At 41.1% G+C, this 26,601-nt stretch overlaps 1 protein-coding gene across 6 annotated transcripts; it reads left to right on the forward strand.

Moving 5' to 3' along the window:
* The first annotated feature begins 262 nt into the window (after positions 1–262).
* Positions 263–26,556, forward strand: LOC113037034 (clathrin heavy chain 1-like). 6 transcript variants are annotated; one of them, XM_026193755.2, is made up of 35 exons: positions 276–622; positions 2,879–3,086; positions 3,538–3,540; positions 8,349–8,617; positions 8,824–8,985; positions 9,145–9,258; positions 9,381–9,554; positions 12,007–12,204; positions 12,425–12,625; positions 12,907–13,059; positions 13,197–13,319; positions 13,511–13,648; positions 14,042–14,206; positions 14,296–14,476; positions 14,563–14,726; positions 14,805–14,930; positions 15,056–15,198; positions 15,347–15,581; positions 15,688–15,810; positions 15,962–16,107; positions 16,290–16,473; positions 16,616–16,808; positions 16,954–17,111; positions 17,239–17,403; positions 17,535–17,642; positions 17,949–18,116; positions 18,412–18,561; positions 18,684–18,815; positions 18,911–19,021; positions 19,196–19,366; positions 19,507–19,728; positions 22,012–22,032; positions 24,594–24,631; positions 24,725–24,800; positions 24,916–25,296. In XM_026193755.2, exons 1-34 carry the CDS (start codon positions 581–583, stop codon positions 24,753–24,755), a joined length of 4,920 nt encoding a protein of 1,639 aa, XP_026049540.1. In that variant the 5' UTR covers positions 276–580; the 3' UTR covers positions 24,756–24,800; positions 24,916–25,296. The 6 variants fall into 6 exon arrangements, with proteins under 6 accessions (XP_026049537.1, XP_026049539.1, XP_026049540.1 ...); XM_026193750.2 differs by lacking the exon at positions 24,594–24,631 and having other exon boundaries at positions 24,916–26,556; XM_026193752.2 differs by lacking the exons at positions 3,538–3,540; positions 24,594–24,631 and having other exon boundaries at positions 263–622; positions 24,916–26,556.
* Positions 26,557–26,601: the final 45 nt, after the last annotated feature.

Below are 26,601 nucleotides of genomic sequence, written 5' to 3' on the forward strand. Positions count from 1 at the left end.
TATTTTTTATTCTAATAACGTCTGAAGGGTTAAATTTTTACGTATATGCTGTCAGATTTGATAAAATAGCATTATTATTTACGGAACTGACGTACATGTCCAAAAAACTAGTTTATTTTTATACAAAATTACAATGTATGCAACTTTATCGAGTAGAAACATTTTTCATATTATTTCTTAGTTAAATTGGGGTGAACTTCTTGTCCATACGTTCAGGGCCAGAGCCAGTGCCCTTCCAGAGATCCCTAGATGCTTCCGGACTGGGAAGGCTGTGAGCCGTTTCCGCCGCCATTGCGGATTTTGGACAGAAGATCAGCCATAGCCACTGCTATCCATCGATGCAGTGCAGAAAGCATACACAGAAGGGGGGGGCATATTTAACATTTTTCCACTGATATCTCACTTCGGAAACACGATTACCCACAGCATCTTGCCTATTTTAAAACAGTGCTATCGTTTTCACCGACTGGCTCCGACCTACACATTCAGTGAGGAGGTCGTAGCTAGCGCGGTGCTGCTGCTGCCTAGCTAGCTGTACGACCAGAATTTCAGGACTCCGGAGAAGCTCAAGGAAACAACCATGGCTCAAATCCTGCCTATCCGCTTCCAGGAGCACCTGCAGGTAAAGTGGTCGAATCTAGTAGCTATATCGTTTCCTTACATTCTCTTTGATCCCTTCATTTTCCGGCTTAACGGTCGTTTTGACAGCTTTCTAGTTCAGCTAGCGTTAAACGTCAATAACCGCAGCAAATGAATGACCTCCCATCCCCCGTTTAGCCAGCAGCTAATAACTAGCCTCTCATGCTAGCTCCTCATTCATTGTACTGATGCTGTCACTCGCGGCCAGGAGGCGAAACTAGTTAACGACAATCACCTTTTCTGACCTTGAGTGACTATTTATTGGGTTGTAGCGTATGACTGATGCACGGCCACGTTTTGGTCTGTTCAGCGTTATTTCAATATCGAATTAACGTTTGGACCTTGTGAGGCGAAACATTCCAATCGCTGACCTGCATAACATGAACGCATAGTATAGCTGTTTAAAGCATGCTTTATGTTATTGTCATGTGCCCATTTAAGTTATGAGCCGTGAAACCGTGGTCAGTTGCAGTCTGACTAGACTCAGAGCTGCTTCACGTCATAGAGAAACGTTATGTCACGACAGGCCATTTTTTTACTGCTGAAGGGAGAGTCGGGTTATTCTTTAGGGTTTTTCTGACTGAAATGTAACCCATTCATCGCGTTATCTGAAGTGAACCAGGTGGTCCATTCAGTCTGCCAAAAGAATACGATTTTGTTCTGCTGTCCACATTCATATCAGTCAGTCATCTGGTACATCCCAGCTTCTGGCTGTATTGGATATACCCAAGGTTCCCAACCATAAATCAAAGCTTGAACCCCTGTGGAGATTTTGTTTATACTGTGACCCTTGGATGACCTTTTGCCAAGCTTCAGGTATTTTTTGTTAACTAAAGGCACAATTGAAATAAGCATACTTGACATCATTGGCTTTTTACAGTGAAGAATGTACTGGAGATGCACCAGCTATGCATTTCTGGGCCAAAAAATATATATAAACAAACAATTTGCTCTGTGTAGTATGTTGCATTACTACAATATTATTATCTCCCCCTGCTGGTAATGCAATTTCTGCATGCGTGTCCATTTCACGTTTTGGACGGGCAATGCGTGAAATGAACATGGTAGACCAACATGTCTGTTACACGTTTTGCTGTGATACTGGGTTGCATAATTTGTTTTTGGTTTTTTTTGTTTTTTTTTAATTAAAAAAAAATTTTTTTCTTCAGTCTTTGTTTATCTCAGATACGTATTTCATATAAACAAAGCATATCAAAAAACACAAAGAGATTAAAAACTAAATTCAACTTCCCATAACTATACCAGTGTCTGAACAATAAAGACAGATAACGTACAGTTCCATGTTATCAGTGTGTTAAGCCCACATTCTCAGAAGCATTGAGCCTGCAGATAAATTAATTCACAATATTTTTAATAAAGCTTTCAATCTACTGAAACGAGTAATTATAAACACCTTGCTTGAGTTGTCTGTCTCTTCAATAATAACATCATAGCATCTTTTTAAAGCTACATTAGGTTTTCGTGAACTCACTTTCCTTTCCTTTGTACATACATTTGCATAAGAGGAAATTAACTTGTGAATACATCAGTCAACATTTCCTACAGATATTATCATTACCTGTCATTTGATCTGTAATAAGATGAGCAAGATATTCGACCTTACTACCGACAGTAAGATTGTTATCAAGTTTCAACTCTGGAAATCTTTGTCCTCCTCAGTTCTGCAAATCATTACAGGTCACTTACGGGGATTGCATGTAATGTTACTTTCTACAGCATTGGCAGAACATATGTGTATGAGCTGCTGGAGATCAGCACTACTAGCACTATGACCACAAGATCATCTGCATACATAATATCAAACTCTAGAATATTACCAACCGCTTTGTCATAAATGTTGAGTATTTTATCAAAGTGTCTTTGAAATGTATCCAGCATAAACATAGATGACCGCTGTTAGTAGATATGATCATATTTGCTGATATAAGTAAACAAACTGGGCCTTAGAGTGGGCCTTTGTGTTAGGAAGCCCTGTTAGCTACTATATAATCATAGTAATATGTGTTAGCTTCTTTAACAGAGGTCTGTACAATTTTGTTATTTCTGGACATTGGAAAAATACATTTTATGATTGAGTAGCACATATTGGTGATATTGCTTTGATGAAAGTTCAGAACCTTTTTGGTTAAGGAAAAATCCTGCCAAAGGAAATTTTGTCTTCGATATTGTACTGTGTGCCAATGGCTGCCATTAAAACAGGTCTTCTCTTCATCGCCAGCTCCAGAACTTGGGGATCAACCCAGCCAACATTGGATTTAGCACGCTTACAATGGAGTCTGACAAGTTCATCTGTGTACGAGAGAAGGTTGGTGAACAGGCTCAGGTTGTCATCATTGATTTGGCTGATCCCAACAACCCCATCCGTCGCCCCATCTCTGCCGACAGCGCCATCATGAACCCTGCTAGCAAAGTTATTGCCCTTAAAGGTAAGCCCCCATCTTAAATCCACTGTTGCGCTTTTATCACGTAGTAAGTGTGCTAGGATTTCAAAGCACATGGACTTAAAAATTAAGCAGCTAAAATTGGTTTGTACCTTGCTATCTTGATATTTGTTTTGTTTTTGTAAAAAGTACACTGGTCCATTTGTGTAAAAAAAAAAAAAAAAAAAAAAAATACTGTGTTGTCAGTTATGTAGCCATCACAGTCTGCTTTTCATTTTGATGTTCATATGTAGATCACCCCATTTCTGTTTGTTGAAAACGACTAGTAGCTAAATAGTGTGTGTGTACGTAGAAATGTAATTGTGCTACATTTAGAATTTGCTGTTTTAGTTCACGAAGCAGTAGCACTAGCAAATTGTCATGCTGTCATGAATCCTTTGTCTATTTTGCTTGTTTTTGCTCTTTTTCATTTCTTACTGCTTTCTTATGTTTGCAGACGGTGAGTTGAATTTTATGTATCATGAGTTGTCAGAGTGATCCTGTATGCACTGTCTTGAAATGTTTGCACAGTAATGAAAGTAATTTAAACGAATGTCTGGATTTACAGTAATAACAGTAGGCGAGCACAACAAAATTAAGACAGTAGCTTAAAGGACCATATCTTCTTTTTTTTTTTTTTCCTTTTGTTTTCTGTGTTCACGTGTTTTTTCCATTAGCTACACCGGAAATATATTTTATATCACAGTTGACCATTTCTAAACACTGTACCTTATTTTCGTACTGTACTGGAGTTGATGACAAATTTAAAAAATATAAAAACCTATGGGTTATACATTTGCATTGGAAAAGTAATAAATTAGACGTTATCCTCCCCATATTTTGTTATTATTTGATAACCAGAGTGTGTGCCTGTGTTGGTCATATAGTCGAATTAATGCACTGACATTGTGGTGAAAACACATGTAAATCTGTCTACGTCTTCATTACACAGCAACAATAAAAGCCTTCAGTAATACAGTTCCTGAGTTATTTTTAAACTGTCATTCACAACCTGAAGGCATCCACATAGCTGCTGAACATCTGAGTCAGAAAGTTGTCTAAACTAAATGAAGATTTTCTGTGACTGACAGTCACCGTAATATACGGAAAGTCAGGTGATTATCTGGAAAAATTGAGATGCCTTGGAAAATAGTTCGTAATAAAGTGGAACGTGTGTGTAGTAAAAGGGGAAAAAACATGCAGAAAACAAAATGATATGGTCGTATTAAAAATGTGAAACTCAAAAAGGATACCGTGGCAATCACAAAAGGATAACAGAATGGTTAATGAGATTTTCCCATTTTAAGGTCAGGCTTCAGGCTTAAGGGTTTTCTTTTGTTTTTTTGGTGAGTGTAGGAAAAACAGAGAATGCTTAAAACAACTGGGCTGTGATGCCAGCCTCATATCACAAAAATGTGCTGCTCAGTGTGCAGGTGCAATTTTGACTGGCTTGCCTCTGGGATAACGCAGATATTAACATCAAATGCTCATTACCTCATTGTCACCTTGCAGATACTGACATTCATGACAGGTTTTCAATAACTGTTCACGTTTTCACACTTTCAGTGTGTGGTGTTACTCTGTTTTAAATAGCGACTAATTGTAATTTTTATTATACCAGAGGATTAGTCATATACATGTGTTAATTATTTAGGGTTTGGGCACACATTTATATTTTATATATTCTAGACTAATAATTTTGCACTTTATATCTTGCATTGTAGTTATGCAGGCAGTTTATTTTATTGTGCACTATACCCACAGTATTACCAAAAACTGTTCAGAAATGCCACTATACTGTCAGTCATGCACTTTTTTTACCAGTGAAACATGTGGTTTATTTGGTTTGGGCCAGATTGAGACTAGAGCTTATACCTATAAGAATTGAAGTGTCTTTCCTCCAGTGCGACTGAACTGGAGGAAATGAACAGAATGGCTGTGAGTGCATCTGTCCAGCATCCTTCTCATCATCTCATCTGTTTTTGTGCTTTGTGGTCTTACTAATCTGCATTCAGACCCAAACCACATCCCTTATTTTGGGATTAAATTTCAGCTTGAATCCCCTAAGACCTATGACAACATGACAGGAGTTTGATTTCTTTAGTAGGTTGTGTGGGTGGAAAGCTCAACACAGGTCATTTCGAGCATGCACTGTGGACCATGTCATACTAGTAGGTAGGCAGTAGTTCCTAACTGATCTGGTTTGGATTGAAATATTGATGAAGAATTGAAATACTGAACCAAAACTGCATGAAAGGTCACTGTTGAGCCATCTGAGAAGCAAAGACACCATAGTATTTGTGCTAGTGCTGGGCGATATGGAAAAAATATTTATCACGATATGAATTATTTTATATCACGATAACGATAAATATCACGATATACCACCTGACCTGTGGTCATCTATAGAGTACGCAGTCTGTAAACAGCGAGCGCAAAGGGTCCAGTCTTTGTTAATGAAATGGATGGTTACACTCATGTTGGGGTGCGTATCTTTGCTCGTCCATATGTCAGTTGTCAAGGCATAATGCACGACACTGCAAACATCCTTCTCTACTTTGGCCCGGCATGCATCATATAAGCAAGGCAACTCGACTTTACTGAAGTGCTTACGACCGGGCATAACGTAACTCAGATCAAGAACTTTGACGAGGTCACGAAAGCTGTCCTTCTCAACTACATAAACAGAGGCGATGCCTTTATAAATGTAACGTGAGATGGCTCCTGTGATTTGTTTATGGCGCTGGGAAGTTTTTTCATACGGCGTGCCTTGTGCGAAAGACTGCTGTATCTTCAGGTAGTATAGCTGAAGATACAGCAATTTTCCCAAATTGCTCCCGTCGTTCCACAACTTGGTTTAGCTCGGATTTTCTGCATTCTTGAGTATTATTTTTCGTGGACCTTCTGTAGGTGATAGAAGAGATTTGTTGTGTTGCCACTGAGTGCAGGAATAGTTTTATAGTATAGCTTGCAAATGGGCATCTTCTGCTCCATGTTGGTGCTGTTGAACCCAAAATGTAACCAAATCACAGACGTACCCGCTCTTTTCGGTAAAAGTGCTTCTTCTTGGGCTGCCTGTGTAGCTGTCTCTGCCTGTTGCATGTCCAGGCATGAAACTGCAACCTGTCGCACGTCCATCGTTTTGAGTTACCGTAAAGCATGTTGCAAATCCGGGTGCACGCAAAGCAGCACCATGTCGCAAAACCACAAGAGTTTCTTTGTGAAAAATATCAATTTTTATACTTTATTTTTTCTTGCATAAAGTTAAGAGCATGTATAGTGAGAAGACGACACAAATTTATTTGCCACAGGCTATTTAACCCTTTAAGACCTACCATAGAACCAAGTCCGCCAGAGCTTATTTTTATATTTTTAAATGCTGTAGTGCCATTTGTGGGAGAATTTCAAGTTGCTATACATCAATACAACCGTTATAACCCAAATTGTAATAATATGTATGCATTAAGTCCATAGTAACTACATAAATTGCAAAAAAGCGCAATAAACTACAAAAAAAATTTAAAATCGTTTGTGGGGTTTTTTTACATATATTTCTAGTTAGAGAAATTTAAGAGGCTTATTCCTTTAAAACTGTAAATACAAAAAAGTTGCACAAAATAGTTTCCAACCACGAGAAATTTATTTTTAGTGTCTTCATAGTTTTATTTTTGAGATACACAAATTTTTATATACTTCAGGAAAAATGAAAAATATTATAATGCAAATTTGCAAAAAAAAACCAGCATGTGCATCAAAATAAACTATTTACAACGGTGTAATTTGAGATCTAAGCATCCCAGAAACAATACAGAAAAGCATAAAGTCAAACATGACTTTTAAAAACACCAGCAAAGGCTTATAAGGCCCTGAAGGTAAAGAACTACATTTCCGCGAAATGATGTCACGTCCGGTTTCGGGCAGGTGCTGACACGCGATAGTTCGCGCTGACGTATTCCAATGTAGGAAGTGTTATGAACAACTGATCGGATCGGCAAAGCCTGTTTCTGGAATATTATGTTTTTGTTGCTGCAAATACTTTTTATGCAATTTTTGCAAAGCTATATGTGGAAGGAAACCGTGACCTAGGACAAGCTAATGGCATAAGATGTAAGTACAACTCCGGTTTCATATGCAAGAACAATTATTGCGCTAGCTTACGTGTTTCCAGTTCTACAGGGATTTAAAAATAGTTAGGCAAAAGGAGTGTGCCTGCTCCGGTTTTAAAGGGTTAATGATATATTTTATGTAATAATTTATAAAATTAGGTTAGAAAGGATAGAAGACAAAATGGCATGATAGACACTTTTCTATCGTCCACACGATATATATCGTCATATCGCCCAGCACTAATTGGTGCTATTTCCAATCAAGCTCCAGTACTGCATTAAAAAATGCAACCACCTGCAACTGCATCAGAATGCTAATAAGAGTAACTGATAATGAAATTTGGGGGTCAGTACCAGTTTCAAGGGAATAGAATGAAAAATTTGGGTATCAGTTTTCTTGCCAACAGATATTAAGCAACATACAGGCCTATACACTGGTTCTAGTCTAATTGGAAGAAGACCAATCTGACTGATAGATCTGTGAGTTTAAAGCTTTTTATAATAAGGGATTGGGTTATTCCAATCCTCCATTGCCACTGCAAATGAATCTGTTTGTTTCTATGGATATTTAGCCAACAGTGTGGCACACCTCATTTAGTTTCTTTGCAATCTTGGCTACCTCTTGCTGTGCCGACCTCACTGAAATGAATGTGGGAGCTGTATTTCTTTGATGCAGTGCTAAGCACAGTCTGAGTTTCTCTAATAAAAAGAAGAGTAATTAATTGGTGAATGATTTTATATTATCACAAGAGGGTTGCATAGTTAGACGCAGCTGAACACATAACAGTTTATTGCATCAGATGTTACTGAATGCAGATCCAACATTTTAAGTGGTTGCCCTTTTGTTGGTCTTGCCCCTTTTTTGTTGACACTGGTACTGGCTTTTTGTATGGTCTGTCGGTGTTACACACACAAAAACCAAAAAAAACCAAAACCCTCCCCGATTACCTGCATTTCCCCCGCAATTGGAAGAGGTATGCCCAATTGATTTCCTCCCAAACTCTGCTGTGGGTTGTGTGCCGTAGCTTTAGTCAGTAGACCGATTCAAGTTTTCTTTCTTTCTTCCTCGTTTTAAATGTTACAATCTAAAAATTTTGGAGGGGGTGGGCTAGCAGCGTCCCAGCACGGCTAACGTGTTAACCTCAGCTCTAAATATTTTCAGCTGCAAAGACCCTGCAGATCTTTAACATTGAGATGAAGAGCAAGATGAAGGCTCACACGATGACGGATGACGTGACCTTCTGGAAGTGGATCTCCCTCAACACTGTCGCCCTGGTCACAGACAACGCGGTCTACCATTGGAGCATGGAGGGTGACTCTCAGCCAATCAAAGTATTTGACCGTCACTCCAGCCTGGCAGGCTGCCAGATCATCAACTACCGCACTGATGCCAAACAGAAGTGGTTGCTGCTCATTGGCATTTCTGCACAGGTGAATTAACACAGTTTGCTTTAGCTTCGTAATATTACAATCAAAATAATATTTCAGACAAAATATTAAAATGATGTCAGTGTGTGTGAAATGCATCACATTTGTATTAGTCATTGCAGGGTAAGTTTATGATATAGCAGAATTTATAGCAGAAAAAACCCCATCACAGACTTTAGTCTGATTTGTGGGCGTTCTCTCCTCCTCAGCAAAACCGTGTCGTTGGAGCCATGCAGTTGTACTCGGTGGACAGAAAGGTTTCTCAGCCTATTGAAGGACATGCTGCTGGATTTGCACAGTTCAAGATGGAAGGCAACACCGAGGAATCGACTCTGTTCTGCTTTGCCGTGCGGGGACAGGCGGGAGGAAAAGTAAGATTTATACTTATTAAGAGAAGCTCAAAGCCTCGTAGCTGCAAAATAAAAAGATCGGGATGAAGTAATTTTAGTGGAAATTAATACTGATTAGAAAAAGGCATTTGGGGTCTTGCTTTGTCTTCTTTTTGTTTTCATTACTTTTTTCTCCCCTAGCTCCATATTATTGAAGTGGGGACTCCACCAACTGGGAACCAGCCGTTTCCAAAGAAAGCTGTGGATGTTTTCTTTCCTCCAGAAGCCCAGAATGACTTCCCTGTGGCCATGCAGGTACAAAACCTCCCTCTTCTTTAATCTGAGGCTTTGTTTATTTAGTATTTAGTTTGGTATCCTGCTAAAGAGTACTCCTATCTATACATGTTATATCTCCCTTCCCCTTTCTGTACATCTAGATCAGTTCCAAGCAAGATGTAGTCTTTCTCATCACCAAATATGGCTACATCCACCTATATGACTTGGAAACTGGAACCTGTATCTACATGAACAGGATCAGCGGAGAGACCATTTTTGTCACTGCCCCCCATGAACCTACTGCTGGAATCATTGGAGTCAACAGGAAAGGACAGGTACTCAAATGTACACTTGTGGAGTATATTTTGCAGTAGCAAGTCTAGAATGCAATGATGAATGAGCCGCTTATTAATTTCCAGTGGAGCACAGAGCCAAGCTTAGTATAGATATTTCATCTGGGCCTTTGTGCAAGTGAACAGGTTAAACTGTGTTTAATTTTGGATGCAAAATGAGTTGAATAATGTTTTTGGTAGATGTTTTAAATATGTGACAGATAAAATTAATATATTTCTTATCAGATTCCAATTTTATTTTAATATTTGTGACTACATATTGTTTTTGAAAATTGCTTAAAGATATTTTCCAAACCTGATGTATATTTTTAAACCAGTCTGCACACATGTGTAGTGGACTACTTTCCCTGTGGTGTGTTGGCCCTGGTATGTCAGCGTGGAGCCTTGGGTGTGACCTTGACTGAGGAAATCTCTGAAAATATCAGGCAGTGGCAGCATCTTCAGTGTCAGGCAGCATGTGACACTAACAGCAGGTGGCCTCAGCTTGGCCAGGCAGACTACGCAGTCTAATCCTGTTATTGCTCTTGGCTCTCACCTGCGGGTCTGCTGTACACAGGCCAGTGTGCTACACGCACGCACACACATTTCATGTGCAACTGTGTGTGTAACACTGTACACGACAGCTTGTGGTAATCCCTGCATGTAATTCAGAAACGTGACAAGTGCAGGTCTCATAATGCAGTTCTTTTAACTCAGATTTTTACAGTGAACTTAATTTCAAACCCAGGTTTGCCAGCAGTTATTCTCAATTTTGTGTCGAATATGTGCCTGTCTCTTTTTGTGTCTTTATATCACTGTACACCAAACTGCATTTACATTTTGGTGGACTTTTGTTGGAAGGTGTTGTAGCTGGATACAGTTTGACATGAACCAAGAACTTTTTAAAAAAAATATTCTGCCAGTTTTGCAGCATCATAGTATTTATTATTTAGATTCTTTTGAATGTATGATGTGAATCTTTTATATAGGTTCATTAGTCTTTCAGGAGTGTACAGAATATAAAGACAGTTTAATGTGATCCTAATGAAAGGAAAACGAAACATAAATAACACTGCCTGTTATGCTTTTAGCTTAAATATAATGGCACTTTTGGTTCCCGGTGTTTTAAAAACAAAGTCAACATGTGGCATGTTACAGTTAATCTGTCACCAGGAATAACACCTGTTAGGCCAGAGTAATACGTCATCTCAGCCTCACCTAGCTCCCTGAGCCCTGCTGCACTGAAAGTTGAAGAAGATGAATTTCAACTTAGTTTTATTTATATAACGCAAATCACAACAACAATCACCTAAAGATGATTGTTGTTATAATTCAGCGGTCCCCAATCTTTTTTGCGCCACGGACCGGTTTAATGTCAGACAATATTTTCACGGACCGGCCTTTAAGGTGTCGCGGATAAACAACAAAATAAAATGATACGACCAAGACAACAACTGTGGTATCTTGTAAATATAATAATAAATGCGAATTTACTGTGTAATTGTGTAACTTTATTAGCAGCGTGCTCCTGAAATGCACCAACAACATTGAGAGTAACGTCCTCCTCTCTGCCTTTTAATGCTCTCTGGTCGCTATGGTAACGAGTAAATATTTATTTCAAAATAAGACACAACTACAACACGGGAAAAGCCCCAGGGAAACCAAGTCAATGATAACCATAAATTTCACACCCGAGCCTCAACCTAACAACTCATGGACCGGTACCGGTCCATGGCCAGGGGGTTGGGGAACACTATTGTAAGGTAATGATGCTTACAATAATAACTAGAGGGGACCCTTAAAATCAGATGACCCCCTTGTGATAAAGGAGTGTGAAGGGATATTAAGCAGAAGGAGTCTCATTTTGTAAAACCGAAAAGCATCCAAACACCAAACACAGCTCCTTTCTTGGTCTGAAGGGTTTTTTTGGAGCATCGCTGTTCGCGTCACCTCCATGTGTCTTTACTTTTCTCAGCCTCCAGCTGTAGGATTTCCCATCATGTTATGTGCCAGCTTAATTTTGTAAGTGTGTCATTATTAGTTTTAGAGATAGTTAAGACTTTACAAACTATTGAGTGCTGTGGTGTTTTCCCTAAATGAGAGGGAACTGATTGTGAATGAATAATTGTTGTCTTTGTATACATTTTTGCATCATGTGATTAGAACAGCAAGAACAGTGCAGTGGATACAGGTCCCCTGTCATTGGTGACAGTCAGTAACATTTAAACGCCTTTAAAAGTCACAGTGAATGTGTTTTGTCGCGGTTCAGTTCTAATTCTGTCAGGCGGGCAATTACCACCAGTACAGCTAGCATACGCCACAGCACAAATATCAGTGTTAAATAGCTAGCAAAGACAACAGCTGTTTAAAAAGTATGAACAGCTTCTAACTAACTGTAAAGGCAGTTAGGTGTTACCAATTACACATGCGTTTATGTGCACATTTGATTTTCCAGGTGTTGTCTGTATGCGTGGAGGAGGAAAACATCATTCCATACATCACCAATGTGCTCCAGAATCCAGACCTTGCACTCCGAATGGCTGTCCGCAACAACCTCGCTGGTGCTGAGGAGCTGTTTGCTCGCAAGTTCAACACCCTTTTTGCAGCAGGAAATTACTCAGAGGCTGCAAAGGTGGCAGCGAATGCACCCAAGGTACTGCCATTGTGCTTCTGTGCACTGAGACTGTGAGTCTAAGATTTCAGTAGCTTATATAACTATGAAAACCAAAGAAAATTTGTAAAAACAAGTTTAGATAATGCTTCCAAAATTGTTTAAAGGGAGTACAGCCCGCGCGCTGCTTTTATTCCTTTTTCCCGTATTTTACCTTTTTGTATTTTCAATGGGCTAAGAAGTTTCCATCCTACCTCTCCAGGGTATTCTGCGAACACCAGACACCATCCGTAGGTTCCAAAGTGTTCCCGCCCAACCAGGCCAGACGTCTCCCTTGCTTCAGTACTTTGGCATCTTGCTGGATCAAGGCCAACTTAATAAGTTTGAGTCTCTGGAGCTCTGCAGGCCTGTCCTTCAGCAGGGCCGAAAGCAGCTACTGGAGAAATGGCTAAAAGAGGATAAGGTATGTGTTTAGTGGTTGGTTTTAAAGTGGACAGTCTTTATCTTAAGTTTAAATATTTATATCTCAAGTTCATCTATCATATCATAGAGTAAAAAAAAAAACTGAGACCATGTAAAATCAGAGTGCTACTCTGACTCACTGAATCACATAAATCATTTAGTATAAAGCAGAAGATCACGTAGGCCAGTGAAACCCAGATTCCCTTTTTTTGTTTTTGTTTTTTCCACTGTACCATGGCAGATCACTGTTATAGTTTCTAACCCTTCTGTTTGTGTTTACAGCTGGAATGTTCTGAGGAGCTCGGAGACTTGGTGAAGTCTGTAGATCCAACTCTCGCCCTCAGCGTCTACCTCAGAGCCAATGTTCCCAATAAGGTCATTCAGTGCTTTGCAGAGACTGGCCAATTCCAGAAGATTGTTCTCTATGCCAAGAAGGTTTGTGATGACTGACTTGGTAAATAAAATATCTTGGGCTGTAATATGGTTCACAGTGTTTTGTTTTGTTTTTTAATACACCTACATCACAGATGGGGAGCATCTCATACATCCTTACATGTCTGTCATCCTTGTAGGTTGGCTACACTCCAGACTGGATCTTTTTGCTAAGGAACGTAATGCGGATCAGTCCAGAGCAAGGTCTTCAGTTCTCTCAGATGCTGGTTCAGGATGAAGAGCCACTGGCTGACATTACACAGGTAAAAATAAAGATTTTTGGGGGGTAACGTGGCTAAAAGATACTATGACTATGATCTGAATCGTAGTTATTCTCACAGTTGTAGCTGAGCACATGATTGCAAAAATATCCCACACCTCTGTGATGTGTAGCAACACAACCAAGATTTTGAGAGTTTAACTTTTGCGGTTTCTCTGTTATTTAATTTTCCAGATTGTTGACGTATTCATGGAGTACAACCTGATCCAGCAGTGCACGTCCTTCCTACTAGATGCCCTGAAGAACAACAGACCCATGGAGGGACCACTGCAGACGCGCCTGCTGGAAATGAATTTGGTCCATGCACCACAGGTACATGAACATGTAGATACAGTGGGGCAAAAAAGTATTTAGTCAGCCACCGATTGTGCAAGTTCCCCCACCTAAAATGATGACAGAGGTCAGTAATTTGCACCAGAGGTACACTTCAACTGTGAGAGACAGAATGTGAAAAAAAAATCCATGAATCCACATGGTAGGATTTGTAAAGAATTTATTCGTAAATCAGGGTGGAAAATAAGTATTTGGCCAGGCCAGATTATTTCATTTACCAGTGACCAGTAGGTCTCACCTAAACTAAAACGGCGCTCTAGCTTTCTTTCCCCAACTTCTTTCACAACAGATCAAATCTTTTGCTGTTTACAGACATGTTTGGATTTGAGTGTCTGTGTGTGACAGGGCCTGTCTGTGTGCCATTTGTTGCAGGTTGCAGATGCCATTCTGGGTAACCAGATGTTCACCCACTATGATCGCGCTCACGTGGCCCAACTGTGTGAGAAAGCAGGCCTCCTGCAGAGAGCGCTGGAGCATTACACTGACTTGTATGATATTAAACGAGCAGTGGTGCATACACACCTTCTCAACCCAGAGGTACGACACAGATCGAGAATATAAAATTGCTGTTGTGGTTTGCAGTGATTGTCTTTGTGTCGCTGATGATTTTCTATTTATCTCTTCAGTGGTTGGTGAATTTCTTTGGCTCCCTGTCTGTGGAGGATTCCTTGGAGTGTCTGAGGGCCATGTTATCTGCCAACATCCGGCAGAACCTGCAGATCTGCGTGCAGGTCGCCTCCAAGTACCACGAGCAGCTCACTACTCAATCCCTCACTGAACTGTTTGAGTCATTCAAGAGCTTTGAGGGTTAGTGGGGAAGGTGCAAAAAAACAAAACCCAACGTATCTTTTGTTTTACTACTTTTGCTAATTCTGAGTTTTTTTGCTTTGAAGGTTTGTTCTATTTCTTGGGCTCAATTGTGAACTTCAGCCAGGATCCTGAAGTTCACTTCAAATACATTCAGGCTGCGTGCAAAACAGGCCAAATCAAAGAGGTGGAGAGAATCTGCAGAGAAAGCAATTGCTACGACCCCGAACGTGTGAAGAACTTCCTCAAGGTCCGTGCAGAAAACGGTTATCTGCAAAATAAACCTGTGATTTTTCTGTCTGTCAACATTTTATTGTGTTTTTTCCAGGAAGCCAAGCTTACCGACCAGCTGCCATTGATCATCGTGTGTGACCGCTTTGATTTCGTCCACGATCTGGTCCTGTACCTGTACCGCAACAGCCTACAGAAATACATAGAGATCTATGTACAGAAGGTACATTAATAAAACTCCATCCTTTTACTCATTTATTCTCTCTCGGTATTGGTCTACCTCTGTGGTTGTGCATTTGTTTTTACCTTGATGGAAACGTGTCATAATTCTGTTGTCATTTATTCCAGGTGAACCCGAGCCGTCTGCCAGTAGTCATTGGTGGATTATTGGATGTGGACTGTGCCGAAGATGTAATTAAGAACCTGATCATGGTGGTGAGAGGACAGTTCTCCACAGATGAACTGGTCGCTGAAGTGGAGAAAAGAAATCGGTGAGAACCAAAAGAACTGTTAAAAGTGCACCGCAAAAGAGGAATCGCTCGCTCGGCGGTCTAACTCGACCTGTGTGTTAAACTGGTCCTTTCCCTTCATGATATTCTGTCAAAGCTTGTGACACATTTACTGTGCCTCCTTCTCCAGCTTGAAGTTGTTGCTGCCTTGGTTGGAGGCTCGTATTCATGAAGGCTGTGAGGAGCCTGCAACCCACAACGCCTTGGCCAAGATCTACATCGACAGCAACAACAACCCCGAGCGTTTCTTGAGGGAGAACCCCTACTATGATAGCCGCGTGGTGGGCAAGTACTGTGAAAAGAGAGACCCCCACCTGGCTTGCGTGGCTTATGAAAGAGGACAGTGTGACCAAGAACTCATTCACGTGAGTTTAAAAACAAATCATTTTAACTGGAAGGCGAAATTCCGGGTCATTAGTAATACGAGGTTTTTATTGGCCTTTTATTTCAAATATTTTCGTTCTGCTTCAGGTGTGCAATGAGAACTCACTGTTCAAGAGTCTGTCCCGCTACCTTGTACGCCGCAAGAACCCAGAGCTGTGGGCAAGTGTGCTGTTGGAGACCAACCATTACAGAAGACCACTCATTGACCAGGTGTGACTTTTTACTATCTCTGATACTAAATCATGCCACTTAAACTAGTGTATTGTTAAAAGTTCCCAGGCTGTAACGCTTCGTTAGCTTGCATAGTGTAAACCAATCATCAGCTGTTATGCGTCATGTTTGTCGTCGGTCTCTGCTGCAGGTCGTCCAGACAGCCTTATCAGAGACCCAGGATCCAGAGGAGGTGTCTGTCACAGTCAAGGCCTTCATGACCGCCGACCTTCCTAACGAGCTCATCGAGCTTCTGGAAAAGATTGTGCTGGATAATTCTGTCTTTAGTGAACACAGGTAAGAGTCTTACCTGTATTTAATGTTGTTCTTCTTTTATTTAACCCTTCATATCCAAGATTTAGACATCACTGAGTCCCCTGCTCATAGTTGTTGTTCCAGTTGACGAACATTGAGCTTGCAAAGCATTCGATATATTCAATAATGCATTTAGTGAAAAGCTTGTATCTTGTTGATTTCAGAAACCTTCAGAATCTCCTCATTCTGACTGCCATTAAAGCTGATCGGACACGCGTCATGGAGTACATTAACCGTCTGGACAACTACGACGCCCCAGACATTGCAAACATTGCCATCAGCAATGAGCTGTTTGAGGAGGCCTTTGCTATATTTAGAAAATTTGATGTCAACACTTCTGCTGTGCAGGTGCGCGCTTTCGTTATTAACTACAACTTGTTTAAAGTTTTTAAACACCTTGTTTTTGTCTTAATTCAGAGCGTGCTAACAGCCCTCAGAGTTTTGCCGGTCATTTTGATATTCAGCGATCTGAATGTTTGCTGCTGTCCAGGTCCTGATCGAACACATCGGCAACCTGGACAGAGCTTATGAATTCGCTGAGCGCTGCAATGAGCCCCCAGTTTGGAGTCAGCTGGCAAAGGCGCAGCTTCAGAAGGGCTTGGTGAAAGAAGCCATCGACTCTTACATTAAGGCTGATGATCCCTCGGCCTACATGGAGGTGGGACAAGCTGCAGCCCAAAGCGGTAAGATGATCTCTTTCAGTTTTTAAAACTAAGATCTAAGATCTTTATCACTTACCTTATTGTTTTATTTAATCAAGATACTTAAATGGCGTAATGTTAAATATGCAGTAGATAGGTGCTTATGGTAGTTAATTTTTGTGTGCAGGAAACTGGGAGGACCTGGTGAAGTTCCTGCAGATGGCTCGAAAGAAAGCCCGCGAGTCATATGTTGAGACAGAGTTGATCTTCGCCCTGGCCAAGACCAACCGCTTGGCCGAGCTGGAAGAGTTCATCAACGGACCCAATAATGCTCACATTCAGCAAGTAGGTCCTGACACACACACACACACACACGCAGTTGTACATACAGCAGTTCCCAGTTAATTCTTTACCCCTGTTTACAATTACAGCTGCTTCGCTGGTCTAACTTAATTTGTTCATCTTCCATTAGGTGGGTGATCGATGCTATGACGACAAGATGTACGAGGCAGCCAAACTGCTTTACAATAATGTGTCAAACTTTGGCCGTCTGGCCTCAACTCTGGTTCACCTGGGAGAATACCAGGCAGCTGTGGACGGAGCCCGCAAGGCTAACAGCACCCGTACCTGGAAGGAGGTGAAGGAGATCAGTTTCATTTTTGAAAGTATAAAGAGTGAGATCAAGTTCAAGCCTTATGTTCAAAACACAAACTCACTCGACTGACTCATTTTAACAGCTGTTTTTTGTTTTTTCCTCTGCTCTGTCAGGTGTGTTTTGCTTGTGTAGATGGGAAGGAGTTCCGTCTTGCCCAGATGTGTGGCCTGCATATTGTTGTCCACGCTGATGAACTGGAGGAGCTCATCAACTACTACCAGGTATGTGGGGTACCTGTTGGCCAAACACCATGGTCTTTCAATGAATGATAAGTAGGTGAGCATGTATACTATCACTAATCTGGCATAAATAACAGTCAACAGTCATATAAGCCTGAGGATAGCAGGGTTTCCAGTTTTCTCCAGCTTACAGATGGTATATTGTTTTCCTGCGCCTCAGCGCACTGTATCTACAGACTTGAGTTTTGTTTATGATGGTTCAAGGGCCTCAAAATAACTTCCCAGATTGTGTAGGGGAGCGAGATTAAGGGTTATAGTTGTGTCACTAAGTCTGTCTGTATCCTCCAGGACCGTGGTTACTTCGAGGAGCTGATCACCATGCTAGAGGCTGCCCTTGGGTTGGAGCGTGCTCACATGGGCATGTTCACTGAGCTGGCTATCCTCTACTCCAAATTCAAACCCCAGAAGATGAGGGAACACCTGGAGCTCTTCTGGTCCCGTGTTAACATTCCAAAGGTGGGTGTGAGAAACGGATTTAGTATGAGCTTTACAGCCAAGCAGATTTTGGCAGGAATCTGACGAAATGCATCACAATACACCGACTGCGACTGCAGTTCAGTATAATGTGATTGTTTTAAACATTTTAACAAAACTATATCTAAAGAATTAGGATTTAAAAAGAAGTAAAGTAAATAAACTCCTCAGAGGAACAGCAACTACAACTTTGACATCTTCAGTAACGTCTATAAACCTGCATTCGTTTTCAATTGTTAAATTGTTAAATTTGACTTGATGTCTGTTTGTGTGTCAGGTTCTCAGGGCAGCTGAGCAGGCCCACCTCTGGGGAGAACTTGTGTTCCTCTATGACAAGTATGAGGAATATGACAATGCCATCATCACTATGATGAATCACCCAGCTGATGCCTGGAAGGAAAGCCAGTTCAAAGACATTGTCACTAAGGTGCAGAACATAATTTAAAAGCATATGGTAGTGCTAACAATTACTTCTCTTGACAGGAATACAGCACAGAGCTGCCCTTTTTTTTCCAAAAAACTTGTTTAACTTCATTATGTTTGTCATAGGTGGCTAATGTTGAGCTGTACTACAAGGCCGTCCAGTTTTATCTCGAGTTTAAACCACTGCTGCTGAATGACCTCCTTATTGTCCTCTCTCCAAGACTGGATCACACACGTGCTGTCAACTTCTTCAGCAAGGTCAGTATGATTTTCTTTGACTGTTTCTTTGGTTCAAATCAAAAGATCAAGACTTTTGCCAGACTGAAAACTGATAAACATTTCTGTCTGTTCAGGTGAAACAGCTGCCTCTGGTTAAGCCTTACCTAAGGTCTGTCCAGAATCACAACAACAAGTCGGTGAATGAAGCACTTAACAACCTCTTCATCAATGAAGAAGACTATGCGGTATGGTTTCATTTTGTCAGTTGGGTCTTATAACATGTGCTGTGCTCTGATGTTTGATTACAAGAGAAACTCTTTGTTATTGTTAATTCCAGCAAGCACACATTTAAAACGTTGCAGTTGTTCCGCATCTTGCTTTCTCAGCCTAATCTCACAATTGTTTCTCGTGTTACTCAGGCGCTGCGCACTTCCATCGACGCTTACGACAACTTCGACAACATCTCGCTCGCCCAGAGCCTGGAGAAGCACGAGCTGATTGAATTCAGGAGGATCGCAGCCTATCTTTTTAAAGGCAACAACCGCTGGAAACAGAGTGTCGAGCTCTGCAAGAAGGACAAGCTCTACAAGGTGCGTGGGTACAAAATTAACAAATGAGTTGCAGAAGAAAAGTACATTCCTAAAAGCAATGTAAATATAAAATTTACATTTGAGCGTGGAAACAAACGATTAGGTGTGTCAGTTTGTTGACCTGGCTTTTTTTTCTGCAGGATGCCATGCAGTACGCATCAGAGTCCAAAGACACTGAGCTGGCAGAAGAGCTCCTGGCTTGGTTCTTGAAGGAAGACAAGAAAGAGTGTTTTGCTGCCTGCCTATTCACCTGCTACGACCTGCTGCGGCCCGACGTAGTACTGGAGACTGCCTGGCGACACAACATCATGGACTTCTCCATGCCGTACTTCATCCAGGTCATGAGGGAATATCTCACTAAGGTGGGTTGGCCAGAGGTAATGAGGATTAGGACAAAGTAAATGACTTTATGATATGGCCTCTAAAGAGAGAAAAGCATCTCATGTTACAAACCCAATTTATAATTGTAAGGTCAAAAGTTTAGATACACTCATCATGGGTATGAATGTCATTGCAGCTAAGTGATTTCTTTGAGGCGTTCGCTTTCCAGGGTTAAATGATTGTACAGCATACATCTTTAATATTTTTAAAAACAAGAATTGGCTGCATACGTTTGAATTTATTTTATATTTTCTCTAATCCACACAGACACAAAGGTAAATACAGGGTACCATATATACATAGATCCCCACTTATATTTAGTTAAATGTCCCTTAGCAAGCATCGACCAGATGCTTTTGGTAGCCATCAATAAGCTTTCATTATAATTCTGGCTGGATATTTGACCACTCTTCTTAACAGAATTGGAAGAATTCATTTAAATTAGTTGGCTTTTATGTGTATTCCACAAATTATAAATAGGATTGAGGTCGGGGCTTTGGAAAGGCTATTCTAGAAACGTATTTTAAGTCTGCTTTATTCATTCCAAAAACAGTTCTGATGTGTTTTTAGGATCATTTTCCTGTTAGAACGTGTAATTCTGTCCAAGTTTCAAATGTGTAGCTGATTTAAGATGAAGTTGAAGAACTTGGAGATAATCCTCCTCCTACATTATTCCATACACGTTGTGCAATGTACCAGTACTACTGGCATCAAAACAGCCCCAGAGCATGATGCCGCCACCACCATGGTTGACAGCTGGTACTTATGTTTAAAACCCTCACCTTTACTTCTCCAACGAAAGCATTTGTCTTGTTCATGTGGTAGGCTGTAAATTACTCCACTTGAAGGTGTTTATTTTGGAGCAGGGACTTCTTTTTTGGTCAGCACTCTCTGTCCATGGTGATGTTAAACTTGCTTCACAGTAACAAGTGTTACTGGTGTTCCAGCAGTTTCCAGCTCATGACAGGCTTAAGCCTCATGGTGGTTCCTGGGTTGTTCCTGAACATCCTAACCCATTTCCTCTCATCTGAGGGTGACAGCTTGGGTCTTCCAGTGAGTGCTGTCAAACAAATCCTTTTCATGCTGGTAAAGAGAAACAACCAGTTGTAGTCAATTCTGATCACTAATGAGAAGTTAATAAGTCTTGTCAAGTTAAAAGATACTGTGGATCAGATTTATGTGCATTTTTGATTCTGTCTAAATAGCAGAAGATCATAAATAAATTCAAACTTGTGCACCAGACCCTTGTCTTTTAAAATCATTAAAGATGTATGCTGTACAATCATTCCACCCTAGAAAAAGAACATTATAAGCCCAAAGTAACCATGACATTCATGGCCATGGTGAGTGTTTGTGTGTGTCCAAACCTCTGACCACAACTGTATAAGGACATGCAGAGATGTTTCTTCTGCTGTTAGATTTAAAGACTTAAATTAGTCCCATCGTCCCTTCAGCCATCTTTGGAAGACTAAGAAAAATCTTAAGAAATCTTTTTTCTGATCAGTGCCCAGGATTTCCATCCTTCTGTTACAAGAAACAGTAGCAGCAGCTAAAATGTGTTTGCAAATACTGTTGGACTCTCAACAGTATTGCACAGTTAAAGCCCCCACCTCCCAGTACTGCCAGTTCTTTCCTTCATTCATGTTCATCGTCCTTTGCATCTGTCAGTCACCATGTGTCATCACTGGTGTTTTCCTTTTTTCATTTGGGTTTCCATCTATTCAAGCTGCTTTTCCATACAAATGTGTTACGGAGGAGATTCATAACTGCTGTGTGACTCATTACGCCATTTATCTCTGTTACATGGCAAGCAAAGCCCACACGAAAGAGAAACACCTGATTCTTTCATAACAGCGCGCAGACCCGAGTGAAGCATTTACACATTTATGTTCCAGTTTTTGATGATAAATTCAAAATACTTCAGTCTGTTATTTAAGCTGTTCAAGAAACAAAGTGATTATGTCAAGTTAAATGAAGGGATTGTGTATATCTGGGTCTTTTTTAGCGACATAGAGGAGCCATGTTGTTTATACTAGTCTAAAAAGTGAGGCGCAAGTTCACGGTAGCAGGTTTGATCTCAAGTGTGCATTTGTATCAAAAGTGGCATTAATTACCCGCATCACTCGTAGGATTTTTATATTTCTTCTTTAAGTGACAAGTCCTCTGTTTGCTCTCTCTCTCTCTTTCTCTCTGTCACTTTCTATTTTGGGAGACTCCCATTTGTTTTTTCCTCCCTAAGTTGCCTCTCTGAATTTCCTTTCCAGGTTGATGCGATAAAGGAAAAGGTGAAAGTCCAATCCATTTTCTAATCATTCTTTTTGACCCTGTCCCCTGTCCTGTAGCCTGTAGTTTGGAGCAGTAAAACTAGTACAAACTGCATGTTCCCTCCCCTCCCGTCCCCTCTCCCATGTCACTCTCTGCTGCTTCTGACTGTAAATTCCACATCTCCACTAGACCACCTACCAACCCACGAGACTCCAGAGCGGGGCTCTTCACGCCCATCAAGAGCCCTGATCGGCTTGCTGGTGTGTCCGTGACAGCTTGAGTTTTGCCTCAGGCCAGGAATCACAGAACTGATTGGTGAATTGGACACGTAGCTGACAGCTAAACTCAGATTAATTGCTGATTCAGCTCCTGAGACTTTATGACACTTCCACAGTCATTTTTTTGAAGATCTGTTATAGCAGTGCAACGGTAACGGCCACCTGCCGCAGCTGAAAGCAGCTTCAGAGTCTCTCAGTTGGTCTTTGTAAGTCTGCCTCTTAGAGAAAGCCCTTTCACATATTTGTGTCAGACGTGCAACCGAGCCCTCGACTGAAGCCAGCATGCTTATCAGCTCTCCTCGGCCGTGGGTGAACAGTGCCACTCTGCTTAGCCTCCCCTCACCTGCTGTGGGTCAGGTCCTTTTTCTGAGATTTGTAGATGAATTCATGTTTTACTGTCTCGTACCTCTGCTCAGCTGCGCTCTACTGCTAACAAGTTTATTTCAGGAAGCAGATGTGTTTATACTGTCTAGGTTTGCCTTTTTTTGGTTTTAATCAAATCTTGGGAGGATATTGTTCTGTTTAAACAGTGGTGCATTAGCATAGACTGCAGCTGAGTGTAATATTAGCATTAGAGGAGCCACAGAGGCTCCATTTTAACAAAGTATTTCTTTTCTGTTGTTTTCTGTCTGCCTGTACTTATTTCAGTGCTATAGTTACAATACTGGCATTAGAAACCATAAATGTTAGCCTGTTACATGCATTTTTAGAGGGTGTATTTTTCTCTGTTTCTTTGAGTATTCTTGCAAAGTGAGCTCTCTTCAAGCGACAAATTGCTTTTGTGGGTCAGGGAATAAAATCTGTAGTCCGGGTGTATCCACTGGGGAGAAAAAAATCAGAACTTGTAGAAAACGACCAGCATGCATTTCCCTCCTCCTCCCTTGGTAGCATCAGCTGCACTCAGGCCAGGCTAAGAGACATGTTGTTGGCTGTGCCTGCTTCTTGGAAACGTTGAACTGGCTGTACAGTACCATCCCCTCCACCCTGTCGTTCACACTCCCTCCACTTTGGCTCTCTGCTTCTCTGTCTTTCTCTCATGCACTCCTCAAGAAATAAATGACTAAACTGCTGCTTCAGCATGTCTCTAATAAATCGGCACACTTTTCTTAAAACGGCCTCTTAACTAGATCGACTGATGTTTTTCTTTTTCACTAGTAAACCAGACAGTATGTAGAGAACTGAACCCAAAACCACCGTGAGAGAATCCAACCCCCCTTTTTGTTTAAGTTATCTTATCTCAACTGCAATGCACGCTGGCGTAGCCGAGAGCACTGAGGGTAATATCTGAAGCTTCCCGCTGGCTGCTTAATTCTCTGAATTGTTTCAACTGTATCTTTTGTCCTTTCGACTGTCATTGTCTGCTTCTGAGCTGAGGCTAAAACACCAAAGAAGAAATAATGGGAAGTTTGAGAAAGTTTATCTCAAGGCTTTTACATGTTTTACAGAGCTGTTTACACCCATGCAGGGAGTTAGAGATACGATATGTAGCATGTTAGCTACAATATTAAAGTGACAAAAGTGAACGTCTGATTTTCAGGCTTTAGAAAATGTAGTTTAAAGCCTGAAAAGTCTGGGGGGCTTCATCCAATCACACCTCTTTTCTGGTAAAGGTCAGGTGAGTAGTAAAAAAACAAAAAAGGAATTAAAACACTTCATTGCATGATTGGAAGGAGGAAGCAAGGGGTTATCAATCTATATATATTTACCTTTTCATTTTATTTGACCTTATTTTACATTTATTTAATTTTGCCTGTATATAATGGCCACTTTCGCCTGTAAAAGTATTAAATCTTGGAAACACCAAGTTCTTACTGGTGTGGATTGGCATTTGTGTTTTCAGAACACACTGGATGCTAAGCTAGGAAACAAAGATGACGACAGATCCAAGCAGGTTGGTTAGTATACGACAGTGATTTTTTTTTAAAAAGAATGAGGTTAAGTTAAAGGTAAAATGTGACAGTAAGATGGTTGAAATTGCGTAGTTGTAGTGTTCTGGAAGAAAAGCCTGATGTGAGGGTGTTTGCACTGGTGCAGGGTGGGTTCTCTACATACTCACACTTGTTCAACATGTTAGAGTAGATGTTTTTGGGTGGCTGGATGGTGGGACCATTATTACCCAGTAGCTGTTTGTCTTTGTCTCCCCTCCTTACTCCCTAATTCGTTTCACAGTAAGTGGATGTCCATAAGGTAGAGTAGCCAGTAGCTCTGTAGTTGTAGTTATTCCTCTTAGGCTCCTTAGCGAGGCCTGCTTCCCGCAGCCTGTTTTTATTTAAATCTGGACTGTAATCGTCTTCGCCTGTCAGGAATGGTCCCATCCGTCAGCCAGTGAAATAACCCAGAGGTCAGTTTTTACAAACCCTTGCTCTTCAAGAGCCCCGTCGTCTTCACTTTAACTGAAGTGTGACACATCCGCTGTCGTCGTGTGCCCCCACAGGTGGACAAACTCGAAGCCTCCGAGTCTCTGAGGAAACAGGAAGAGCAGGCTACAGAGTCTCAACCCATTGTTTACGGTAAAAAAGGCCTCATGTTCAAAACTGGATCACCGTAGTGCCTTTTGAGAATAGATTTAATAGTTTGATCGCAGCTGTGGTGTTTTTAAGTACTCATCTTGGCGTTGTCTTGCAGGCACACCCCAGCTTATGCTCACAGCAGGGCCCAACGTGCCCGTGCCTCCTCAGCAGCCCTACGGCTACGGCTACACAGCAGCACCCAACTACGGCCAGCCGCCACAGACCACCTTCGGTTACGGCATGTGAACACCCAACTACCCACATCCTCCCCCACCCACAACTCAACCCAACACCTTCCTTCCATCTGTTCTCCCTCCTTTGTGTTCCTCACCAGCTTCCCATGGTCTTCTACTCACAACAGGGGCCACAAGCAAGCAACAGCCCACTCTCGTTTCTGGCACTATTTTTTTATTCTGTCGTCCTGTTCCAAGAGAAAACACTTAACTGCATCGAAGGACTTTTATTTGTATTGTTTGAAAGAAATTGGACCACACGTTTGTTTTTTTCCACATTCCATATTTATGACTACTTATTAAGATATTTTTGTGTGGTTTTTTTGGGGGTTTTTTTTGTTAATGTCAAAATTTTTTATTGGTTTATGGAGAAGTGGACTTGCTCAAGCTCAGCAATGAGCCTTTGAAGTAGGTGGAGGAGCATTGGATTTTGCACTCATGAAGAAATTAATGTAGAAGAGCTCTTACTTTTGATGTACTGAACATGTGGACAGCTTACATTGTCTCGTTTGTCTGTATAATGCATTTCATCATTGTATATTCTGAGGAAAAAAGGTTACATATAATATTGAACATATATTGCCATTTCAGTGGCTATAGCTAGCAACACTAAGTAATGATAGTATATTCTGCACAGGCGTGTAGCTTTATGGAGTTTTAAATGCATACAGACGTATGTCACTGTGTGACTGGGAGTGTGTGTGTGTGTGTGTGACCTAAAGGTCTGAATAAGAATTTTAACCCCCCTCTCTCTCAGCCTGTACTGAGCTTCTTCACTCCACCCATCTAGATATTAGCGCTCCCTCATTAGCTCCATGTATTAAGGTGACCTCTTGTGCTGTGTACAGTGCTTGTGTGAGACTGTATCTGTGTATGTGCAAGGACGGGACCACGGCCACTAAACCCCAGGGCCCTTAACCGTACCGCGTGTATGTATTTACTCTGAACCCTTTTCGTGCTGAGGTCCGTGTATGCCAGGTGTTGTGGTGTTCCCCTCGGTCACCGTTACTTTTTTTTTTCCCCCCTCTTTTTCTTTTTCCTCCTCGCGTGTACAGATGTGAAGAATTGAAAACTTTTAGATGGAGACCCCCACCTCTCTGTCGTCCATCCCCTCCCCTGTCTTGTTACCTCCTTTGTTAATGCTTAGTGGCAAGAACAAAGAAAGAGGCAGAGGAAGACAGGCTGGTGGAACGTTTAGTGTTTTAACGACAGCTCGATTAGCTCCATAAACACTCCTGTAGGTTGTGTGTTTAGATGGTTACGATGAAGAAATTTACTAAGTCTCCATACATCCAGTTCTCTGTCAAGAATGGTTTGAAATAAGAGCCTGTTACTTACCTTGATGTACTTAACTTCCTTACATGCTTTAAGCTGTGTGTGTAAAGTGTCATCCTAACCCTGACATAAGTTGAATTCCTTTCTGTTGTCATGCATATTAATAAAGGGGATCTGTCATCGATAAGTGGAAGAATATGACTTAATTGAAAGGGAACTACTAGCCTAAATAAAAACTAAAAATTGTACCCCGTCTCTGTGTGTGATGGCAAAAAAGTTGATTATTTTTTCAA

This window comes from Astatotilapia calliptera, chromosome 14 (genome assembly GCF_964374335.1).
Source record: "Astatotilapia calliptera chromosome 14, fAstCal68.1, whole genome shotgun sequence".
NCBI classification, from domain to species: Eukaryota; Metazoa; Chordata; class Actinopteri; order Cichliformes; family Cichlidae; genus Astatotilapia; species Astatotilapia calliptera.

Bases quoted from the DNA above. Each gene is read 5' to 3' on its own strand.
- LOC113037034 (XM_026193750.2), top strand. From the start codon at position 581: ATGGCTCAAATCCTGCCTATCCGCTTCCAGGAGCACCTGCAG. The intron at 12,626-12,906 runs GTATGTGTTTAG...TTGTGTTTACAG, and splicing joins AATGGCTAAAAGAGGATAAG to CTGGAATGTTCTGAGGAGCT. The intron at 15,199-15,346 runs GTGAGAACCAAA...CTCCTTCTCCAG, and splicing joins GAAGTGGAGAAAAGAAATCG to CTTGAAGTTGTTGCTGCCTT.